The 22844-nt window shown below is 42.7% G+C and overlaps 1 protein-coding gene across 1 annotated transcript in view; it reads right to left on the bottom strand.

Moving 5' to 3' along the window:
- Col4a4 (collagen type IV alpha 4 chain) overlaps positions 1-22844 on the bottom strand; it is a 160733-nt gene that overhangs the window by 34744 nt on the left and 103145 nt on the right. The window contains exons 32-40 of the mRNA XM_023723057.1: positions 22134-22208; positions 17920-18027; positions 17203-17310; positions 11468-11539; positions 10180-10308; positions 9976-10089; positions 8633-8788; positions 5990-6097; positions 4504-4512 (exon numbers count right to left, since the gene is read on the bottom strand). Coding sequence (XP_023578825.1) covers positions 4504-4512; positions 5990-6097; positions 8633-8788; positions 9976-10089; positions 10180-10308; positions 11468-11539; positions 17203-17310; positions 17920-18027; positions 22134-22208 — 879 coding nt within the window. The remainder of the gene's footprint in view (positions 1-4503; positions 4513-5989; positions 6098-8632; positions 8789-9975; positions 10090-10179; positions 10309-11467; positions 11540-17202; positions 17311-17919; positions 18028-22133; positions 22209-22844) is intronic.

Here is a 22844-nt window from a genome sequence, read left to right as displayed (position 1 = left end):
TAGATTATTTTGCTGAGTTAACACACCTATAATATTCAAATAACAGAATTTAACAAAAAAAAGGTTATACAGACGAATGTCCATTTTGTATGTATGTATTCAAAGTGGTTAGGATAGATATATAGTTACATTCTCTTAATGAATAGTGATTTGTTCTAATGGTGTTTGTAGATAGGATATCATGTCCGCATCTTGTACAGCAATTAACCACTGGGAGGAAAGTATGCAATGTGTTAAATATTGAAACTGTCCTACAGAAAAAAACATAAAAAGAAAAAAAGAAATAAAGACAGGGTTTCATTTTTAAAATTAAAGAGTGATTAAACATGTCCCCTTCCAACCCCCATGAAAAAAAAGTAGAAGTACGAAACAGTGGCTGAAGCAATAATAATTTGATGACTTTCATGGGATTTCTAATCTTTGGGCCATTTTTCGCTGGCCAGCCACACATGCCTTTAAAAGAGGACCTGGCCAGGGAGATGGCTCAGTGGAATAAGTACTTCCCTGGCAAGTGCAAGGGCCTGAGTTCATTCCCTGGTTCTGTAAAAAAATCAAATTAAATTTAAAAAAATAAGAGTCCCTGAGCTAGAGACTACACTGGTAAGTGAAATAGATCAGATCCACATGTGCAAACATCGTGTTAGCTCATTAGCGTGAGAACCTGAAAGAGTAATGAAAAGCTAAAAGGTACAATAGATACTGTGAAAGAGAAAGAAATCAGTCAATGATGGAAAAACTAGGATGAGGAAAGGAGAAATGAAAGAAGAGGAAATATATATTTGGGTGTACATGCCGAGTAGCTTGGATAACTGAGTTGTCAATGTCTGCTGGTCTTTTGAAGGGGGAAATTAATGCTTAAATTTTTTTCTTTTCACTCTGATTTTTTTCTTCTTTGAATTTCTTATAACTTCTTTGCTATTGTTTTGTTTTGTTTTCTTTATTTATATCTGGTAATCTGAAAAACTAACTTGAAGATAGCATCATGTAATACTGGAACCATTGTTGAATTCCTACTGCTTTGTTTAGTGAAAACTTGTATCACTTCTAATGCTGTTTGTTTTTTTTTTTTCTATCACTATTTTGTACTCTGTAAAAATAAAGTAAGATAGGGAAGAAAAAAATTTTTAAAAAGGTTCCTAAGAAGCACCATACAACTTCCCTAATTCATTACACAGCAGCCAAATAGGTTTCTCTAGCATCTAGTATGCAAATAGAATTTCCGCAGATGCTGACGCAATGACATTTAGCCTGGACTGGACATTGGCCTGCTTCCGGGAAGCTGGGGGAACAGCCTGATGCATGGGACCCCTCCAGAAGCACTGCCTTCCTGGGTGACAAGACAGGGCTTGAGCAGTGACCTCAACTCGAGCTGCACAAGAGCCTCATGTGGGGAGCTTTGCTGAGATAGGGCTGCTGCGACCCCTACAGACGCTTCCTAGGCATTTCCGGGGTGGGACCCAGTCATCTTTATGTCTTCAGACTCCTCCCAGGACTCGCAGGTCACTCAGGCCCGAGAAGCACAAAGCAAGGCTCAGCTCTTAATTTCAGCATTTCAGAATCTGGCTCCTTCCTTAGAAATCAGAGCTACTAAGTGCAGGGGTCTGAGATGGGACTTAGACTTTGCATTTCTGACACTGCAGATGGACACTGATCTCACCTGTGGGTGGAACTATCTCACTAGGGGTCTGATATTTTTAATATCTTGCTTACATTTCATCTTCTTTTAGTTTTAAAGGTTTTTTTCAGTTTTTTTTTTTTTTGTGTGTGTTTTTTTGTATCTTAGGGAAGGGTCTACAGGGTGTTCAGGGTCTCACTACTAGATCTGACTCATAGTAATCCACCTGTTGACAGCCTCACAAGAGCCAGGATTACAGGCAGGTGCCTCTACGCCCAGTCTCAGTTGCCCCCTGGGGCAGGGCTGGCACAGCAGACCAGGGGATCAAACCCCTGCCTGGCCCCTGTACCTGCTTGCAGGCACTTTAATCCTCTGAGCTATCTGGCCGGCCCACATTTCATCTTTCTTAATTTAATTTTATTGTTTCACTCTGAAAAGTAAAAGACAAAACAAGAACAAAAACCAGAAATAGGTCAACATACAACCATACATATGTTACAGATTTTCAGAGCAAGAATAGCTGATTAACAATGGTTGATATAGTACCTATTTTTATCATCAAGTCTGTTGCTCAGATGACCAGACATAGTTATGTGAGATTGGACATATGATTGCATATTACCACTTGTTTTCCAGAAACCTTAAATTGTTGTTCTTGTCCCTCTTGTTTTTCTTTTTGTCTTTTTAAAATTTTATTTTGAAGAGAATATGTAATAATTGACATGACATTAGAAACAGTACACATTTAGAAGACCAACATGACAAGTATTCAAGCATGATTTTTGTATATTACACACTACTGTCCTCAGTATAGTCGCTTAGACCTCAGTTAGTCAAAGTGACAATTCTACACATTAACTGCTATTTTCAAAAAACTGATAGAAATTTTTAGTACAGTCACCTCCATTTCACTTTTAAGATGCTTTTGTTTTTCTAACACTTCATTTAGTTGCCCTGTAAGCATCCCACAAGTGCCAGGAAATAACACCAAGCAATAATGACAACAGCTCACACTTACTCAATGCTTTCTCTCGTACCAGACCCTCTGCCAAGTTCTGTCCCACAAAACCTTCTCAAAAAGACAATGTGTAGGGCTGGCGAGATAACTCAGTGGACCAAGTGCCTGCTTTGGCAGGCACAGGGACCAGGGTTCGATCCCTGGCACCATATGCTGCACTGGCCCCGCCCCCAGGACACATTGATCCGGCAAACGAGTCCAGGCATGGTGGTGCACACCTGTAATCCCAGCACTGGGGAGGCTGAAAACAGGAGCATCACTACAAGAATGAGGTGCCTAGTGAGACCCTGTACCAAGTACATAAAAATGAAAAGAAAAAAGACAATGTGTGTGCTGTTATTGGACAGTTATAGGTAACAAAACTAATAGTGGCACACACCCAAATGCATAGCAGAATCCAGATTAAAGTGCAGAATGCTTGAGCTCCAAGGCGATGCTCTTAGCTACCACATTATACAGCCTTCATAATTCCTCTCCCCCTCGCACTGTCCCCTTCCCTCTTCTTTCTTCTTTCTCTCTTTTTTTTTTTTTTTTTTTTTGTGCTTGGGATTGAACCCAAGGCCTCACGCATGCTGTACAAGTTACTTTCCCACTAAGCCACACCTCCAGCCCAAGAACCCCTACTATATATGTGATGAATTCTGAGAAATGAAACATGTTTTAAAAAATACCCTCTGATTAGTTATGGTGCTATTAAAATTCACACAACTCTGGACGATAATTGTCACAACAGCCGTAACAAAGCAGCAAGAAAACCCTATAAAACTGGAGCCATCCCCACAAAGTTTAGTCTGCAGAATTCTTCACGTGCCTGTGCAAAATAGGCACTCGAACACCCTAAGCTGTCGGAATTGAACTCTTAGAACATGTGGTGTAAAACCACAGACGACGCAGGAGCATGACAGTTTCATAATATGTCCAGTTCACTGTCCAACTTGGCTTTTCTGCTACACATGACTGGAAAGGGACACACAGGAACATGTCCTGTGTTCTCCAAATACCTTGGGACTTTTCCAGAGGTGGCAGAGTAGAGAAGGAGGCACATATGTCTGGTATTGAGGACTTAGAATTTGGTGTTATCTTCAAATGAATTGCTACATGCAATCATAGGTAAGTTTGAAATGAAAACATTAAATGTACAGCTGAAAAAATGAGGACTTTTTTGCTTTACTTTTTAATAATGCAGAACTGAAAAACTGAGGGTCAGGCTTTCTTCTAAAGATGCTAAAATTAATATATGGTGTCTGTATTCAGGGCAGTTTTGATTAGGACTAATAAGAGATGCCTGGAAAGAATAAATGTGAGTGTTCACCATTTTTCTTTTGCCTTTTTAGAAAACCATTTTTATTTTCTTTGAAAATACAAGGTAGAAAATAGTACATTGTTGTTGCATCTTGGAGTTTTAACCAAACATTTTCTTTTTAACACATGAGGAAATCCCCTTGAAAATGGATATAAGGTGTAACAGGAAAGGCTCATCATAGCTCCTTAGAGGGCAGTAAGGGGCCATTCTTTTGCGGTGATATTACTTATTTTAGGATGGTCTGGGTGTTTTATTGTAGAATCCACTGAAGGGACTTCTATCAGCATGTGCAATAGCATTTGACTCCAAAAGCACTTGAACACGCTACCTGAATGGCAATGGCACGCGCCGAGCACACCGGCCTGACAACCTAATGAGGGCAGCATTAGGACGTGCTAATCTGAGGTTACTCTGTCTGTAACGAGGAAGCAGAACCCTTAAGCTCTATCACTACTGCAGCACCCATCTATGCAAATGAAACAGTCTAATTTGCAAATCAAGTAGAAAAGTGGGAGCGCTGAGAAAGCAGATGAATGCAAGAACCATGAATTTCAGAATGATGCTTACCTCTGGGACCTGGAGCCATTCAAAGCCAAAACAACAAGAAAATGTGCCGAGTTCATAGGGTGGAAAGAGATTTTCCAGTTGTGAATTAGGGGAGAAAACGAAATGCATTGTTTGAGAACATAAATAGTAATTTGGGACAGCATCAATGACAAGCAGAATGACAGCATCTTATTTACATAAGAATGTCTGCATCAGTGTGACTGACAGGGACCGCCATGATTTAGTACTAATGGAGTTTTCATCTGTACAAGGACTTGAAATGAAACTCTCTTGAGAAATATAAAATTCCAGTGGATTTCTCATGCCAAATTTGCCCAGAATTTATGTGTGTAGGAATTCTGCCCATTTAAAACCTTGCAAAATTTCTGTATTAATTTGCCAAAGGTTGTTTTTTGTTTGTTTTTGTACTTAGGATCAAACTCAGGACCTTGTGCTTGCCAGGCATGCACATAAGCCACTAAGCCATATCTCCAGCTAATTTGCCAAAGATTTATAGGTTATGAGCAGAAAAATACAAAAAGAATCTAAGTGCAAACCCTCACTTCTATTGTCTAAAGATCACTTGTAATACAGGACACTTCTTTGTTCTCTAGAATGCCTATTTAAGAGAGTACAAAATATCTGAAATTATTACTATATCACTATGATTGATTCAGGATTCTTTTTTTAAAGTTTGATTTAGGAAAAAAAAAGTTTGATTTAGGATCTTGAAAGATATTACTTCTAAAACCTCAATGTACATATTTGTTTTCCCTTTGTATTCTCAGTTCTTCTTTAGCTGACGTCTGTGTAATAAAAAAAAGCCTTGTTTATAGAATAAAATTGAATAGCCTTTCACCTTCACAAAACTAATATACTTTCCATAAAATAGCTCAACAGCAAATGTAGGAAAATCTACAAACATGCCAGGATAGGAAGTGGATATACAACCCTAACAAACAATCATCATACCCAATTTTTTTCTCTTGTATGAAGGAACATACATTTCCCTCAAAAATAGTATGTGTAATAGCATCATTTAATTTTTAAACTTACATGTTCTGAAAATAAACATTATTTTACAAACATGGGACTCTGTGGTGCAGCCTGAAACAAATATTCTCTTATATCAGAAAGGGTTTAGGGGCTGGGGAGATAGCTCAGTGGTCTAAGTGCCTGCCTGGCAAACACAGAGATCTGAGTTCAATCCCTACTATCGCATGCCAGACCAGTCCCAGAACCCCCCTGGGTGTGCCATGCCACCCCAAAACCTGGCAGGGTGGCGCATGCCTGTAATCCCAGTGCTAGTGAGTCTGAGACAGAAGGGTCGCTAGAAGTCTGAGCTGTGTAGTAAGACCCTGTATCCAATAAATAAATAAAGGGTGTAACTCACATGAATGTAATGACAGTTTCAAAATGAAGTATTTTCTGAAGGATGTCACTCAACAGCAAATGTTTAAACAAGTGTGTGCATTGCTCTGAAGAAGGCTGTGCATTAGAAACTTACCTGGGGGACCAGAGGGCCCTTTCCTGCCTGGAGGTCCAGGTAAACCCTTCTCTCCAGGTGCCCCAGGAAGGCCAGGTGGCCCTGGAGGCCCTGGAAATCCCACTGGGCCTAAAAGAGGCATAAAACCATCAGAATGAAACCATGCACAGTTTGTAGACCTCTAGGCCATGAAGTGGCAGGACCCTGTCAGCATGTTGGTTGAGATCAGCCTTGCTTCTGTGAAAAGGACCACCCTGCTCTACAAGAAAGACAAGATCAGCCAAAGAGATTTAGGAGAAATGTGCCCATGATCAGGATGAAGCTAAACTTAATTTAAAACCCCTGGGACCTGGAGACAAGGGGCTGGAGTTGAGGAGAAAATAAAAAGGTCTAATACAGGGAAATGAGGTCCCTCCCCTGGCCCGGGTCATAATGTCTCTTCCTATCACAGACCCAGACCACCAGCAGCTCGGGTCTCTGTGCCATTCCTTCTTTCCTCCTCTGTCTGCCCATCAAGTCCTCTCATGCTCCAGCATCCAGGCCTTCCCGGGGAAGCACTCCCCTGCATACCAGCACGGGGCTCTCTCTGGGCCCTTCCTCCAGCACTGGCCTCTCTCTGGGCCCTTCCTCCAGCCCTGGGCTCCGTTTGCAGTGATGTTTCCCTCTGCCTGAATGTCTGCCTGCCTTCATGGAACCCAGCCCTGAACCAGCACAGGGACCACGTCCACATGTGTGTGCCAGTACATGCCTGTGGGCGCCTAAGACACGTGGCAAAAAGGAAGGAACATTTCCCACTGCGTACCTCCCCTGCTCACAGTATAGCTCTGTCTTGCCTGATTCCCCCAGGAATGAAAGTGAAGCAGCTGGATTAGTGGCTCCCCATTGTTTCTGACCCCCACAGGTCCTTGGGTAAGTCACCACTGCATTATTATGACTTGCTTTTACCCCTGTCCAGGTGGAGATTCATTCTGTACAGTAATAACTAGGGAAGAAAGAAGGAGGTCTGCCAATCCCTTCCTCTTTCCCCTTGATGACTAGAGAATTAGCAGGTCTGTCCCAATTCTGAGGTTCAATAAGCGTAAGCTCATGCATCTGCAGATACAAGCCCCACTGTCTGACACCAGTGTCAGTGCCAACACAGAGGAAGAAGGCTGTGCGTGGCGTTGTACAGATACACTCGCCGGCGCACGTCCACAGATGCCGTTTTCAAGGTAATCGTGGCAGCCTCTGGGTGACCCTTAATCTTTTTTCTCCCCTAAGCTGTTGCCATAGCTTTCAAGCCAGAGTCCAGGCTGGGTACTACTTACTGGGAACCTTTGCAAACGTTAACAGTCCCTTCTTTGTTATCTAGCTTCCTTGTTTATGAAATAAGGAAGTGAATGCGAACAATCAGCGTTGGCTCCTTTTCAACAAAAACATTCCATGAGCCAACTAATTCTCTCAAATTCTGATACAGAAGCTACTGACCACATAAGGTTACGGAGTACTTGAAATGTGGCCAGTCCAAACTGGGTTGTCACAGAGCGTGAACTACAACCTGGGTTTTGAAGGCAAGAAGAGTGGCATCCCAGGGAGAGGTCCAGGGACGCACAACCACCTGCATTATCTCACTGATAATTTTGTGCTGACTATATGTTAAAATAATATTTCAATATGTTAAATAAAATAAAGCATAAAGTTAACTTCACCTGCTCACTTTTAAAAACGTAGCTATTGGGGGCCGGGGAGATGGCTCAGTGGAATAAGTGCTTCCCTGGCAAGCACAAGGGCCTGAGTTCAATTCCCAGTTCCACCAAAAAAAAAAAAAAAGTAGCTATTACAGGTTTGAATTTTGCATGTGACTTATACAAGGGATGATAAAAATACAGTAAATATGGATTTTTTAATGTACTACAGGAAGTGACCCATTGCTATTAATTCTCCTCGACATACTCCCTTCGTGTCGGGGACACATCACATGGATACATCACATCATTCTTGCCACTGTCACAAGCTGTTCTGGAAGTCTTCTCTCGTGTCTTTGATTACTGTAATACATCCCTCCATGTCCTGAATTGATTGAAACCATTTACAGCAACTTCCATCAAATAAAAACATCCCCTGGCACCCTGATCCACCTTATGCCCAAGTCCTGGCACCCCACAACCTCCAGCTTTTCCACAAAGTCAAAATGACCAGAAAGGTAAACATATTGAACCAATTCAGGACAGCACAGCAGCCGAGATGGTGCAGCTCAGAACATTCATGCAAGAGGGCTTTTGGAACGGCTTTTCCGAAAGGGTCAGAAATGATGGGATGCACGCTGGAAGTGAGGAGGATTCACACTAGTGTGCATTTTATGGTAACAAATTTTAAAACTTGAGGCATTCGCCTCTCTTGTAGATCACGGCTCATGTTTCTCTTGCCAGCTCTGGCCCAGAGATCATCAAGAGTATTACTAGAGGCTGAAGAGAAACTTGTGTTTCTTCCTTTTACTTGTGTAATTTGTACCCAAATTTGAGGACTCTCTGGGACAATGTAGTGACTGTTTCCATAAGAATGGGAAGGACATCATGGAAGGACACTACCCCAGGTCCTTGGCAGGATGGGGTAAAAATAAGGAAAATAAAAAAATAAGGAAAGTCTTCACATGTTAATTAAGGAACAACCTGCATTCATTCCTACCTTTCGGGCCATCTTTTCCATCACAGCCTGGAACACCCTGGCATCCAGGAGGGCCTGGAGGGCCAGGGGGGCCTGGTGGCCCTGGCAGACCACAGTCACCAGGCTCCCCTTTCAGAAGGTCAACACTCCCACGGGGTCCTGGAGGCCCAGGCACTCCTAATTACAGGGATGAGGCAAAAATACTCTTTCAGTCAAAGCCAAAGGTATATACTGGCTGTCTAAGCACTTCTTAAGAATAGCTGCTTAGTGACTTGCAAGCAGGAGATACAGGGAGCTGGAAGGGTAAGCAAGCAGAGGTAGGGAAGTGAAATGAGAGTGTGTCCCATGATACCCCGGCTGAGGAGTGATACGAAGTGGGTTAGTACTGCTAGAGCTAGACACCACAAAGAACCTAAGCAAAGCCTTCTTCCTTTAGAGTCCTTTCTGAAAGTGTCACTCGTGGTTTTCTGTTCATTATCATATCATTGCTTTAAAAGGATAAGGAAGGGACGGCTAAAGGGATGCACAGATGGGCTATTTGAACAAGTATTGTCACCAGCCAGTGGGAAAGGAATTTCCACCTAGTAAATCTATAGCCGTGTTGGGAAGCACGTCCCTATGTGTAGGAATGACCTAACCCTAACCTACTCTCACTTAGCTTCTGTCTTTCTTAGGAAATTTTTACTGCTTTTATATTGCTCCATGTACAAGCCCACCTTTACTAAAGCCCAAAAGTTTCCAAGGTGGTGGGTTTGTGTATCGGCCAGTAGAAATGTGCTGTCTGCACTGTGTAAGTTGTGGCACTGAGCCGTACTGGTCTCTGGGTTCTAGCCTATTCTATAGGCTAGAGCTGTCTGGTCTACTCCATCTTCAGTAGCTTATACTAGCTTCCAAAATCAGGCCCTGCCAGCGTTTGTCCCTATGAGACACGAGAGGAGAGGCATGCACTCTTCGCCCTGTCTCTGGGTGTATGCAAGGCCAGTCTCCCGCCACTCTGGGCCAGTAGACAGACACTAGACACCAACAAGGGGCGTGAGCCCCTCCCATTAGGCATTTCTGAAGCATCCTAGGCAGCATCAAGTGGAGATGGGAAATGCGTTCTCCATACCAGATTGTGTGGTTCAGCATGGGTGGCCTGAGAACCAACAGGCAAGAGAGAGGGGGTCTCCTTCTGGGCCCAGATGTGGTTCTGGGAGCCCAGTACCACCCATACTACTCCACCCACCTGGGTTCTAGTTATCTCTGCCAGACTGATGGCTCTGCTCGGGCCTTTCTGCTCTGTCCTTCTCTGGTCTTAGAACTTTCCCAAACTGGCAGCATCTAATGAAGGGAGCACTGCCATCTGGGCCATGCTGTTTCCATACCTCTTGGACCATCAGCTCCAGGAGGTCCCTGATCGCCAGGTGGGCCAGGGTCAGGAATGTCACCCTTAGGAGCTCTTCCCGGGGCACCTGCAGGACCTGGGGGTCCTGGTCTCCCTGTATAAGCACAGGTTCACACATTAGCACCATTATACTTGCAAGGTTTTGACATCGTTATTGAGAGAGAAACAGCTTGTTGCATCTTACCTGGGGGTCCTGGGAAGCCTTTCTCTCCAAAAAGGCCTGGAGGAGAAATTCCTGGACTCCCAGGATCTCCCATCTCTCCTTTTAGGCCAGGTATCCCCACTGGACCTGGCGGACCCATTTCATGCAAACCTTAATGGGAAAAATGACATCAGTACTGTAGCTTCTTGTACTTCTGCCCCATTATTGCGCTAGAAAAGGAGCCACTACCCCACAGAAGAGGGTCTGCTTCTGCAGAGATTGAGCTCTGCTACAACCAGTGGCCCAAACGGCTGCATAGTATTCCTGGGAGATCTCCTCCCACCCATCCACGGGTTGCAACTATGGGCTACCATGAAAACTATGTTTAATTTCTTCCAATAATTTCCCAGGTTTAAACGTACAATGTCTTAGTCATAACACCAGCCCTATGCAGTTTATAGTGGGTAAAGCAAAAACAAATGAGAGAATCATAAATAGCTCCAAGCAAATGGCTTGGTAATTTGAGTGGAAAGTGGTATAAAACGAGATCCACTACCGCACAGTTTTCTTTGGGAAGGGGAAAAAAATCACTGATTTCTTAGAAGAGGGAAACATTTAATCAGGCTGATTGGAAGAGCCTCTAAACAAATCTAACATGAGCTAAGGTGCTTTTGGATCTTCCAAACTGTATGAAGATTTCACATTTCTCCACCACAGCTTCATAGCTCACTGCCTGAGTCCACCTCTCCCGCAGCCACTTAAATGTCTGCGTTGGTGTTCAGGTACTTTTTTTGTGTGTGAGAAAATCACACAAGAAATGTGTATTATGTCAATAGAAGAAGCTAATTGTTGAATAATAGTCTATCTCTGGTAACAAAAATGGTAGCAAGTATTTCAGATAATTCGTCTTAACATTGACAGTAAAAGAATGCTAAAGTATTAATGAGGTGCACGTGGCTGCACCAGTCTTTGTTATACTTAAGATATTTATATTTGAAACCCAGAATATTTCTTTGTTTCATAACATTTTGAAATTTGGGCTCAGTTAAGCAAATGTTCAGAGTAGTTTTAGTAGGTAGTCCCAGCTAATACCAACAATAGGTACCACATACCACCTGTTCCTTCTGATGGTTTTCTGGAACACCCTGCATATAAGTCAGCATCAGTGGTAGAAGCCATTCTAGTACTGTGTGCCTGGCCTAAGCAAGCTTTCCAGGTCCACAGCCCATCTCATGAAGAGAAGGATCCCAGGGGAAGACCCAGTCTCAACTCATGGTCCATGGACCCACACTCGGTCCCCTTGGTCCTCTGGGGTTGCTTTCTATCTTACCTGAGGCACCTTTGGTTCCTTTTTCACCCTTCAAGCCATGCAAGCCATTCAGGCCAGGTAACCCAGGAGGACCTGAAACACAACACAGGCCTGTGTCCCAGTGGCAAGGACAGCTACTGACACTCACTCTGGCCATCGCTGTGGGTACCACCCAGGGGAGGACACACTGAAGGGAAAGGCTGGGCTGGTGGCATATCTCACCACCTGGGGAGGGGGTCTCTATCAAAGTATGAATCAGGCAGATGTTTATTCATCTGATGAGATTTTCTGCCAAACAGCTTAATACATACTTTCTTTGGTTTAAAGTACACCTGTTGGGTTATAATTGTATCATGACCAGATACCATCTAGAACTACTGAATCTTCATATAGGAAGTGACCTTTGATTTGATGACAATAGATCCTTCCAGACAAGGGAAGCAATCAGATAGGAGTAAATTCCTGCCTTCCGCCTTCCAGCCCTGGGGGTCTTCCCTCTCTGCCTGGGTGTACAGGTCCATGCTCCTTAGGGATTTGGTCACGTTAACATATTGTGCAGCCAGGACATCTGGCTCTGTGGCACACTGCCTGCTGCGTCCTTCCTCATGGATTTTAAGTACTGGTTGCACTGGAAAAACAGGCCTGCAGGTCAAGTTGTGATTTCCCTGTGAAAGTTCTTTCAGAACCATTCTGATGCCTTTTTATGGCAACCACATGTTTTCTGGGGTACTCACTGAAGACTCCAGGCTATGTAATTACACATTGTCCTCCTGATGGCTGTGCTTCTCTGAGAGTGCTCTCACAGGCATCTCTCCTACTCTGGCTACCCAGAAGTTGTTGCTGAACACTTCCAGTGGGAAATGTTCCTAAAGTCTTTCCCTCTGGAGACTGGAGTTGTGTTTAGCATTCTCAAGTGAGCATACTTTCAAATGAGAGTTTCCTAATTGTGTAGCATAGAGTTGGAGGAGGGAGGAAGGGAGGGAGGGAGGAAGGGAAGGAGGGAGGGAGGGAGGGAAGAAAGGAAGCAAAGGAAGAGAATGGGAAAGAGGGTATGGCAAATATTTTAGAGCATCTTTGAGTGCTGAGCAAAGTTCAATTCCCTACTGCATGTCCCAGTCCACTGAGTGGCTCAGGGAAAGAAAGATGGCCTCTGTCCTTGGCCAGCACCCATAAATTACTTTTCTTTCCCCCTGCTTTTCCACCCAGGAGCTGGTCTTTCTCACCCTGGACTCAGAGCCTCTCCCTACCCAATTAGACTTTTACTAGTTAAGGGTCACATCTCAAATTTAAGACAGTGATCCCCTCAGCTCATGTGACTGGCCACTAAGGAAGCATCCTCCTTCACCACTGCCTGTGATACCTTCCTCAGTTCCCTTGTCAACTCTGCCTGCAGCACACTGCATGACACATCCCTGGTCAGCTGTGTCTCTAGTACAAGGGCAAATCACAGGAACAGAGCAGGTCCTTTTTCAATCTTTCTAACCCCACATTTAGCATATTCCATGACAGGTAGTAGGTGTTCAATCAATACTTGCTGAATGAGTAAGTGAATGAGAAAATGTAGGATGAAAAAGGTAAAGGGTTGACCAGGTGGAGAAGTCTATATTCAAAAGGTAGACTATAATTTCTACTTATACACTATGCCTTTGATGGATTTATAGGCATACGATTTAGAGAATTTACAAGAGTCCACTTGGATGTAAGTTAATTTCAGTGGTAATTATCATCTGGGCATGAAACAAAGCATGTGGGACTGGTACAATTGGTTCGATTGGATTTATCATAGCACTTAAAATAGATCGTTGCTATTCTCTTTTTGAGAGCCCAACTTTAGACTGATGCAAATGAACCATATTCTCTTGCCCTAAAAAAAATGTGGGAATGTATATTTATTTTCCCTAAATCTCTTATTTCCTAATCACTTTTAACAGCTCTGGCTCAGTTGGTTTTCCAATCCTCTTTCCTATTTTACAAGCCAATATTTCAAATTTGTATGAAAAGAACACAAAGGCCCTCTGCATCTGCCAAAGCTGGATATTTATTGCAATCTATCTGAGATGATCATAAATTTTTGAGGCCACTTTGCTATTTCCATTTGTTTTGATCTCCAGCTTTCCCCACTAAGATTGATGGCTTCAGGGACTTGGCCAGGGGTAGGACGTCCCAGCCCCTGCCAACTCTCATTGTCACATCAACACTTCCAGACCATGGGCTGCCACAGCCCAGCCCCTTGCCATTGCGGGACCAGCACAACCTTAGCTGACCCAGCCTTATCTTTCTAAGTTGAACACAGCTACATCTGGGTAGGTTTTTAAGGGTAATTTCTTCTTTTCACTGAAAGCTTTTTTACCGACCCTATCTCTAAATCAGAGAGCTGTTCATGCATGAAATATATACACTGCAAATGAGAGGCAATTAGGCTAGCAGAGCACATTCCTGGATGATGAGGAGTTTCTATGCACCTCTCTGATGTCCTCCTGCTAACAACCATCTCCCAACAACCAGGCTGTGACTGGGGCCCTTTCTCTATCCAGTGGGTCTCATCTCCATTCCAGCACAACTGTGCCTTTACCGTGAGAGGCAACCCACTCCGTGGGGCTACATTCACACTTCCCTGTATTTTTGTTCTAGAGCCTGAGAACCTTGACCCCAGGAGTCATATTCAGGTTAATAATTGTAACAGGGTGTGCACTGCGATCCTGTTTGCTTGGATCTTTCCTACTTTCAAGGCTGGGTGTCCCACATGCTGTTATTTCTTCTGGTATGTGGAAGAAGGCACAGATGGCCTCTCAACTTTCAAGCTGAAGGGAAAGAGAAAGCTCCACAACTATGGGTAATAGTTGACAAAGCTTGAAGCCTCTTACCAAATAAAAGGTTTTGAAACAAGATCTGGGATTCTGAATAAAATAGTGTTTCTAATGCAAAGAACTCCAGCCCCCAAAAGTCCCTCATGACAGCCACTGATGAGACAATAGGATGCAAGAGAGAAATAATCCTGAGGGGACAGTATGAAAAATGCCATCACATGGGAAAAGTGAGGGGCGAAGCCAAAGGCAAGCAAGCTGGTTGTGAAAAGAGGGAAGAACTTTGCTAAGATTTCCATACCTCTAAGTTACGTGGCATTTCTTCCTGATGGGAGACAATTCAAAGTGCTTTTCTAAAGGGAAATGTTTCATTGCCTCTAGGCAAAATAGTCTACATTCTTTACGGTGTTGCCATGCTATAGTTAATTTTCTTTAGGACTGTGTATTTCCAACCTTGTATTTAGGCCCAACAGGCACTGGCTGTTCTCCTTTCAAAGGGCGTAGGTACATAAAAAGTGTAAGCGTAGGACTGGAGCTACATTTAGAATATGTTAAAGTTAGTGTTTAAACCTGATTGAACACAAGCTGGACACAAAATCCATATGGCCTTTTCTAACAGAGCAAGTGCCTTTTGACTCTAAAGCCAGCAGCTGGTTTGTTCAAGCAAGACCATCAGTCCCCTTGACTTATTTGGAACATATTTCAAATTTTTACTTTCTCAGTTCAAAGCGTTTCTGTCTGAGTGTGGTTTGTTTTCATATCAGCATGATATGCTGCAGCAATGTATTTATATTGTAGAAGCTTTAATTCTTAGGAATGCACTTTCCTGCTCTGCTTTGTTTCGGCTGATCTGTGCTGTTTGCAGTGAAACAGTGTCACTGCATGGTCACCAGGCTCCACTGCAGACGGGGCTGTGCAGCACAGTGGACAGGCGCTGCATTCCCTCCCCCCTTGTCTTTTTTCCCCAAACTCTTATTTCATGGCACAGAATTGCAATGTGGTTACAGATTCTGAGGGCTCTTGTTAGGGATCAGACTCATTAACATCTTGGTTTTTTTAAAAATATAATGCTGTGGAACTCTGTGATAAATGTAATGCAACACAAGGAGGAGAAGAATTGACAATAGCAACAAGAGCATTGTCATTCAGGTCAGATATTTTTATGGCAAAAAGACACTTGAAAATCCTTGGCTATTTTTCTAAACTGGGAAGGGGAGAAGGATTTGGGAATACAATAGGAGTGGTGAATAATAGAAAATGTTTGCTTTAAGTTGTTTCCTGACTCTCTCACTCTCTCTCTGTCAAACAATACATGAGGGATGCTGGGATTGCCAGACACAGAAAATGGCCACGATTACTAGGGAAATTTAAAAAAAAAAAAAAAACAGAATCATTTTTGTTTGACATCTTAAATTCATCACAAATGTCTGGACTTTACATTATTGAAAATGTCAATAAAGATAGAAAACAGCACCAAGCTACCCTGTCTTAGATGCTGATTCTTCCAAGTAAATGGCTTCTCTCTCCACAGAGTTGTAGCAAAGAATGTCCACCACACCACAACACACTGAAAAATTGGAAGTATTTGAAAGCTATTTCATGACTAAAGAAGGGGAATGGGTGAAAAAATAGAATTTGGGTTGCTGGAACAATTAAATTATTAGTTCTTTTTTTTTAAATTTTTTTTTATTTTTTATTTATTTGAGAGAGAGAGAGAGAGAGAGAGAGAGAGAGAGAGAGGTGTGTGTGGCCTGCTCAGCCCACCAGGGGGCGGGGCTGGCTGGCATGTGATGCTGGGGGATTGAACCGCGGTCCCTATGCTTTGCTAAGCTTGTTCTAAGTAGGTGCTTTAGACCACTGAGCCATCTCTCCAGCCCCTAAATTATTAGTTCTTAAGGATGGTTTCCAACTATTTTGAGTTTCACCGTACCAACATTTAACATCTGCATAAATCTTAGAGTGGAAGGGAGATAGGATGGGAGAGAGGAAAGAGATAGAGACAGCTTGGCTACAAGGGAAGGAAGCTTGAGCTTTCAACTGTTGGCTGAGGTGTGGACTCTGAATCTAAGAGCTGCTAACTCACTTGTATGTTCTTTTTCCATCCACTGACTTACCCTGCCAAACAAAATATTTATTGGGTGTCTACTAGGTAGTAAGGTGTTCCTTTTGCTTTTTAAAAATTGTATTCTATTTGATAAAGTCCTCTAAGCCAAAATAAAATTCTTGCAACATAGGTGGTATGCTAGGGCAAGTACCCACGGAGAAAGTAATTTCTAAAAGAAGAGAATGTGGACTACAGTTGAATATCTTGGATGAGGGGAAGAACATGATAAATTTCAGAATGTCAAATATATCATATTATGTCTTATTGTATCATGTTATCTTATATCCACAGTAATAACCAAAGGCCAAAAATTCAACCAAGAAAAAATGATTCTTTATCTAACAGATTGTGAGAACTAAGCATGCATCTTCTATACCATCTTATTCTTTTCTCCTTCTTTCACTGATTCCAGTTGCTGAAAATATGTTTACTACCCATGTATTTTTTATGTCTGTTTCTTCTTTTAGCCAGTGAGCTCGATGTGGGTAGAAATCATGTCTATTTCCTTCTGATTCTGCACCCAGTGTCTAAGACAGAATCTAGGATATCAGAGAAGCTTATCTATTTGCGGAGAAAATAAACGGATAGGCCTGAACATCATGGAAGCCACTGCTCTAACTTCTCGGAATGAGATGGAAATAAACCTTCTGGACCTTCCTGGAAGGGGGCAGGTTACCACAGTCCCTGCCTCAGGCTCTGGGGTAAGGAGGAGGAGGAAGACATCTATTGTGCCTGAAGACACCAGCATGGCCAAGAGTTGAGTCACTCATAGGGTCAGAAAATGGGCTACAAATTGGGCTACAATTTAGGTTCAATCTGTCTGAATGGCCATAAGCCTTGGCACTTACCTTGTATTCCGGGAGGACCTGGCATCCCTGGGTCCCCTGGTAGGCCTCTAGGCCCAGGATCCCCTGTCTCTCCTGGATGGCCCTTCAGCCCAGGCAGCCCCTGCTCACCTGTGGGCAGCAGGGAAGGTCTGTGAACACTCAGTAATGCAGGAGAAACAGATGCTAAAAAAGCCATCTCTGTTCCTAATATCTGGCTAACCCAGGGTACTGTTGCACTATGTTTTCTTCTTAAACTTCTTATCTCTAAGGAGAAAAGTACACTTGACTCTAGAAGAAAAAATACAACCCTAAATGATTAAAATTGCCAACTATGATGTTAAATTTTATGGGGTTTTTTTCTGAATCGGCAAGAATGGGACAATAAAATATTAGACTGTAAATGTGACATTTGCCTTAGATCTACTGCAAGAAGAAGGGGCAGGGGATACCAGCATCACAAGTGGCAACTTGAATGGAGGGCTTGAAAAGCACTTTTATTGTCAGACCACCTTTGTGCTGGGTGCTAGGTCAGCTCTTCTCAGGCATGGCATCTTCCCAGTAATTAGTGTAACCCTGGGAGATAGGATTAGCTGTACGGTAAAGAAAAGGCAAGCTTGTGGGACCTGCCCACAGGCCCAGGTCTGGAAATGGCAGAGCCCTGTCTCAATCTAGGTCTAAGAGAAGATCAGCTCTTTGTGATACAGGAAGAGACTGGTGCTCCGCAAGTGTCCAAGATACCTGAACATCCCGGTGGGCCCAGGTAGCCAGGCGAGCCTGGCCTTCCGGGTGGTCCTCTCAGCCCTTGAATTCCAGGCAAGCCCTGCTCTCCAGGGACTCCAGGGTGTCCTAAAGAAGCAGAAGTCAAGATCTGAGTGTTGCTGTTTGAGACAGTAAGCCTGTGACGCAGCCAACTTCAGCCCTTGTTATTTTTTAAATTTGTTCCACTGAAAAGGAAGATAACATTAGAAAACCGGAAACAAAATGTCCACCATCCTACCACAGTGACACAATTTTCGTATGTACACACATGTGCAAAAATTACCCACAATTTTATGTTCTAAAAATTTAAATTAGTGATGCATCTTAAGTAATTTTCTAAGTTGGTTTTAGTTTTCCCAATTGTCACTTTCAAATAACTGATTAATAGCTTGTTGATCCAATTTTAATTAAATTACTCAATCTACTTCTATTATCTATCATTCCAGTTATTTCTCTTTGGCATTATGCCAAATTATATATATAGAAATAGATATATATATTGTTTGTTGAGACAGGGTCTTGTTATGTAATTCCAGCTGGCCTTGAATTCACTTTGTGTCTCAGGCTGGCCTCAAAGTCAGTGATCTTCCTGCTTCAGCCTCCTGAGTGCTGGGATTACAAGTGTACACCACCATGCTCGGCTGATTTTTATGTATTTTTCGTTGAGGTTTTTTCCTACTAAATTATTTCTCTAGAAAAAATGTTCAGGAGTAGAAATTTTAGGTAAGTAATGTGATATTTTGGATCTTTTAAAATAAATTTTTAAATGCTGAAATATTTTAAAGTAAGTCAGAGTCATTAAGGAATTCCATTCCTAAACACTTTAGGAGGTGAGCCTGAAAAATGAAAACATCTTCCTATGAAGCCCAAATAACAGTGCAGCTAAAAGGTTAACAACAATCCATAATGTCTTCTTGTGCTCGCTCTATACGCAAATACCTCCCAGTGTCCCCATAATGCCCTTCGTAGTTGGTTTGTCTACACCAAGGTCATGCTGGGACCGCACATCACATCTTGTGACAAGCGTGTAAGACTTCAAAAAACATCTGAAATCGTCCCTGTCTCATGACAGCGGCATCCTGAAGAGAGTATAGTGCAGTGCTCCCTAGTCTTCTGGTGTAGAAAATTCAGCATGTTTTATTTGTTTTTCCAGTACTTGGGATTAAACCCAGGGCCTTAAGACTGTGTTACTCTCTCTTAATTTTTTAAATTTAACATAAGATCTTGGGGCTGGGGAGATAGCTCAGTGGAGTAAATGCTTGCCTGGCAAGTACACGGTCCTGAGTTTGATCCCTGGTACCACCAAAAAAAAAAAAAAGATAAGATCTCGCTAAGTTATTACCCTGCCCAGGCTGGAACTTGAGACCCTGAGCTTCAGCCTCCCAGAATGCCAGGGTTACAAGCAGATGTCGTCAAGCCCAGCTCCACACTTGGTTCCTGCTTGGGCTGTCAGTGGGTTGGAGTAAGCATCCACTCCCAGGCTGCCCTCACAATGCTCTGGCAAAACTCTGAGCCTTAACTCTGAGTGCATGCTCCTACTGCCTTGTTTTCTTGCTAATTTAGTAAGAATAATATGATACTTAAAGGATAAAACAGTAGTCTTTGCTAAAAATCAATGGCTGCTAATGAAATACAGGGCCCTGTGCTCACAATACTATGGAGGGCACAGTCATTACTTCAAGAACCCCATGGAACGCACCCAGGTCTGCATCTACTCCCTGATCAACTCCGCCATCTATTGGCCTCACTCTGCGCTGTTCTGTTTATTCCCAGGTTTCCTGCAGTAGAAGTTCAGCACCATCACTATTGACTCCAAAGAACAAACAAGCACTCAGAGACTTGTCTCCCTAAACCATGGCTCAGTTTGGAGCAGAATTTCTGAGACAGTCTATTCTGTTTCCTCTCTGAGTGGAAGAGGGTGGGAGGAGAAGGCAGACCCCACACAAGCACACACTCCTGGGACAAGCCCCACATCTGCACTTTCTCGTCAGCCTCCGTCCAGCTCAGCACAGCTTTTTCCAGCTAATGGAAACAGCATATTTACATAAACTTTGTGCTACTGAATAACATATAATTGAAAAAGGCTAAGCTGAAGCCATGGCATATAAGAAAGGATGCGGTTTCAATGGGGATAATTGCAGGCCAGGCAATTAGGCCCTGGTCAGTGTTCTATAAAAGTTAGGCTATGTGTGACATAACTCATACTTTTGGTTTTTAACTTAAAGTACTAGTTACCATTAAAGGCCCTCAGTTTGGACCACTTCGAGCTTGTAAAATTTTATATCTTCAGGGTTTACAATAAAAATTCCAGCGAATGTGGAAAAATCTCCTAATGTTCGGCTGACGTCACCATCATAATGATTGTACTTCACATTTGTGTAGCAACTTTTAGTTTGCAAATTTATTTCAAGGTATTGCATTCGTTCCTCATATCAATTCTTTCCTATGCATAGGGCCAACTTCTAGGAGAGAAAAACCAAGCATAGAGCAATCACCTCACCCCAGGTCACATGCATGGCAGCAGTGCAGGTTGACGTCCAACCAGAGCGTTCTGCTTCCTGAGACCTCTCACTCCAGTATTTATTAGGAACTCCCTCCATGCTGACCCCAAAACCATTTTCCTCGCTAACTGCGTATTTGGGTTCTACATTTCAGTTAAAATATTATATATGCGTATCCCTGTAAAAGGAAGGTTTTGCCATCATAGCAGCTTGCTTTTCTGCTAGACATCCATTTTAATGGTTTCTTGTAAAAACAACAAAGAAAATAAAATTTCCTGTAATAGTTTTTCTTACATATTCTTTCTGTTAAATGAAATTAAACATGGCTATCGCTGGAGGAAATGTTAAGGTAAAGTATGAAATTATTAATAGGAAGTCTTTTAATTTATAAGTGATCTATGTAAACACAAAACTTGTTTTTAATTTGAGCACTATCAGCTGAATGCATTGGGCAACTTGACCGAGCTTCTATGGGTGGACATCTGGTCTACCCATGCATCTTTCCATACTAGTCCAATTACTGACTTTAGATAGATTCCCAGGAGTAGAATTTCCCAGTCAGAGGGTGTGTATGTGTTAAGTACTGACAAATGGCTCCAGGGACCAGAAAGCAAGTGCAAATTGGTATTTTTTAATGTTTTCTGGAAGGTAAGCACAAATACAAAAGAGTACAACAAAACAGCCTAAGACATGTTTGCCCTCCAATGGTGCCGTGAGACACATTGGGTTGAACTTGAGTGACTTCCCTTTCCCTGGGAAGTTGGGAGCATCACAGAGCATCACAGGTCCCTTCATCCTATGAGGCCAGCAGAGGGCGAGAGACAAATCTCACTGGCATGTGGAAATTCTCTCTGAGGGAAGAAGGAAACCATGGCAAGTGCTAGGGAAAAACAAAACAGCATGGCTTTGGATGACTGAGGTTTCTCATTGGTGATTAAGTTTTATGCTGGTTCTGGTTCAATTTTTTTTAGTATAATAGAGCAGATGTGTGACAGGTCAGCCAGGGTGGGCCTAGCTTGCATTCTCAGGTGCTACTCTTAGCGGGAGAGAAAGGGTACCATGAAAACCTACAGCCACTCTGAATGATGGAGCCTGTGAACTATCCCTCACTTTTGCAAAACTGTAACATGTCAAGCAATTTTAACTGACTGTAATAGTCCCATTTGACTGTCGAAGTACAGGCATGCTCAGAGGGGTTCTCTGTATCTGTGCCATTGGTCACGTGAGCCACGGTTGGGACAAGATTGGGAACCCAGGGCCTGGGGAGATAGCTCAGCAGTCTAAGCGCCTACCTGCAAGCACAAGGACCCAGGTTTGATCCCTAGTACTGCACGCAATGTGAGGTCCACAACCCCAGGCATGCTGAGCTAGCCACCAAGACCAGGCATGGTGGTGCACACCTGTAATCCCAGTGCTAGGAGGCTGAGATAGGAGGACCACAAAGAGCCTAAGCAGTGTAGCAAGACCCTGTACCAAATAAATAAATAAATCTTAAAAAAAAAGATGGGAACCCCTAGCGTTTGACCCCCGTCCTTCTGGGAGGAGGAGGCCAGCTCTGCACATAATCCTTCTCATGTGTAGACAAAGCAAAAAGACTGCTGATACAGTCACCGCCTGCTAGATGCATAAAGGCAACTGTCTTTTGAACTAAACTCCTATCTTGATTTTAATAAGAAAAACACACAGCCATACCTTGACACCCAGGGCTACCAGGCTCACCCTTCGGACCAGGTGGACCAAACTGACCAGCAGCATCACCTTTGTTTCCTGTAAGTGAAAAATAAAATATATGTAACCTTATTTACAAAAATGTCTTACATAGGGCCGGGGAGATGGCTCAGTGGAATAAGCGCTTCCCTGCCAAGCACAAGGGCCTAAGTTCAATCCCGGTTCCGCCAAAAAAAAAAAAAAAAAAAAAAGTCTTACATACATGCCTTATAATTTTTAAAAAATATTTTTCTCTAGAAGTTATCTTCAAATGTTCCAGCAAAGGATTAAAAACAATGCTGCTTTTTTTCTAAATAAGAACAAATGGAAATGTAGATGCAAGGAAATACTCCATAATTTTATAGTTTGCAACCATAAATTCTAACAGAAATTATAGATGCTGATGTTTGAGTTTGTGAGCTCCTAAAATTATTTTTTTAAACTTAGTTTTCTTTTAAAGGAAGCACTTGGCATTGGGTGAGTCTATATTATCTTTAGAAAAACACGTAGAAATCATTCCTGTTTCAGCCGCTGCAACTCATTTCAGATTCTCTCATAAGGAAGGTAGCTCCATGTCCTTATTTTTAAAAAAATCACAAAATCATTCGTTATTGAAAACTTGACAAGATTCAATCCCCGGTTCTGCCAAAAGAAGAAGAAGGAGAAGGAAAAGGAGGAGGAGGAGGAGGAGGAGGA

Source organism: Octodon degus, unplaced genomic scaffold, assembly GCF_000260255.1.
Source record: "Octodon degus isolate 3935 unplaced genomic scaffold, OctDeg1.0 scaffold00096, whole genome shotgun sequence".
Classification (NCBI taxonomy): Eukaryota; Metazoa; Chordata; class Mammalia; order Rodentia; family Octodontidae; genus Octodon; species Octodon degus.
The sequence above is the reverse complement of the archived record's forward strand: the minus strand, read 5'-3'. Positions and strand labels throughout refer to the sequence as shown.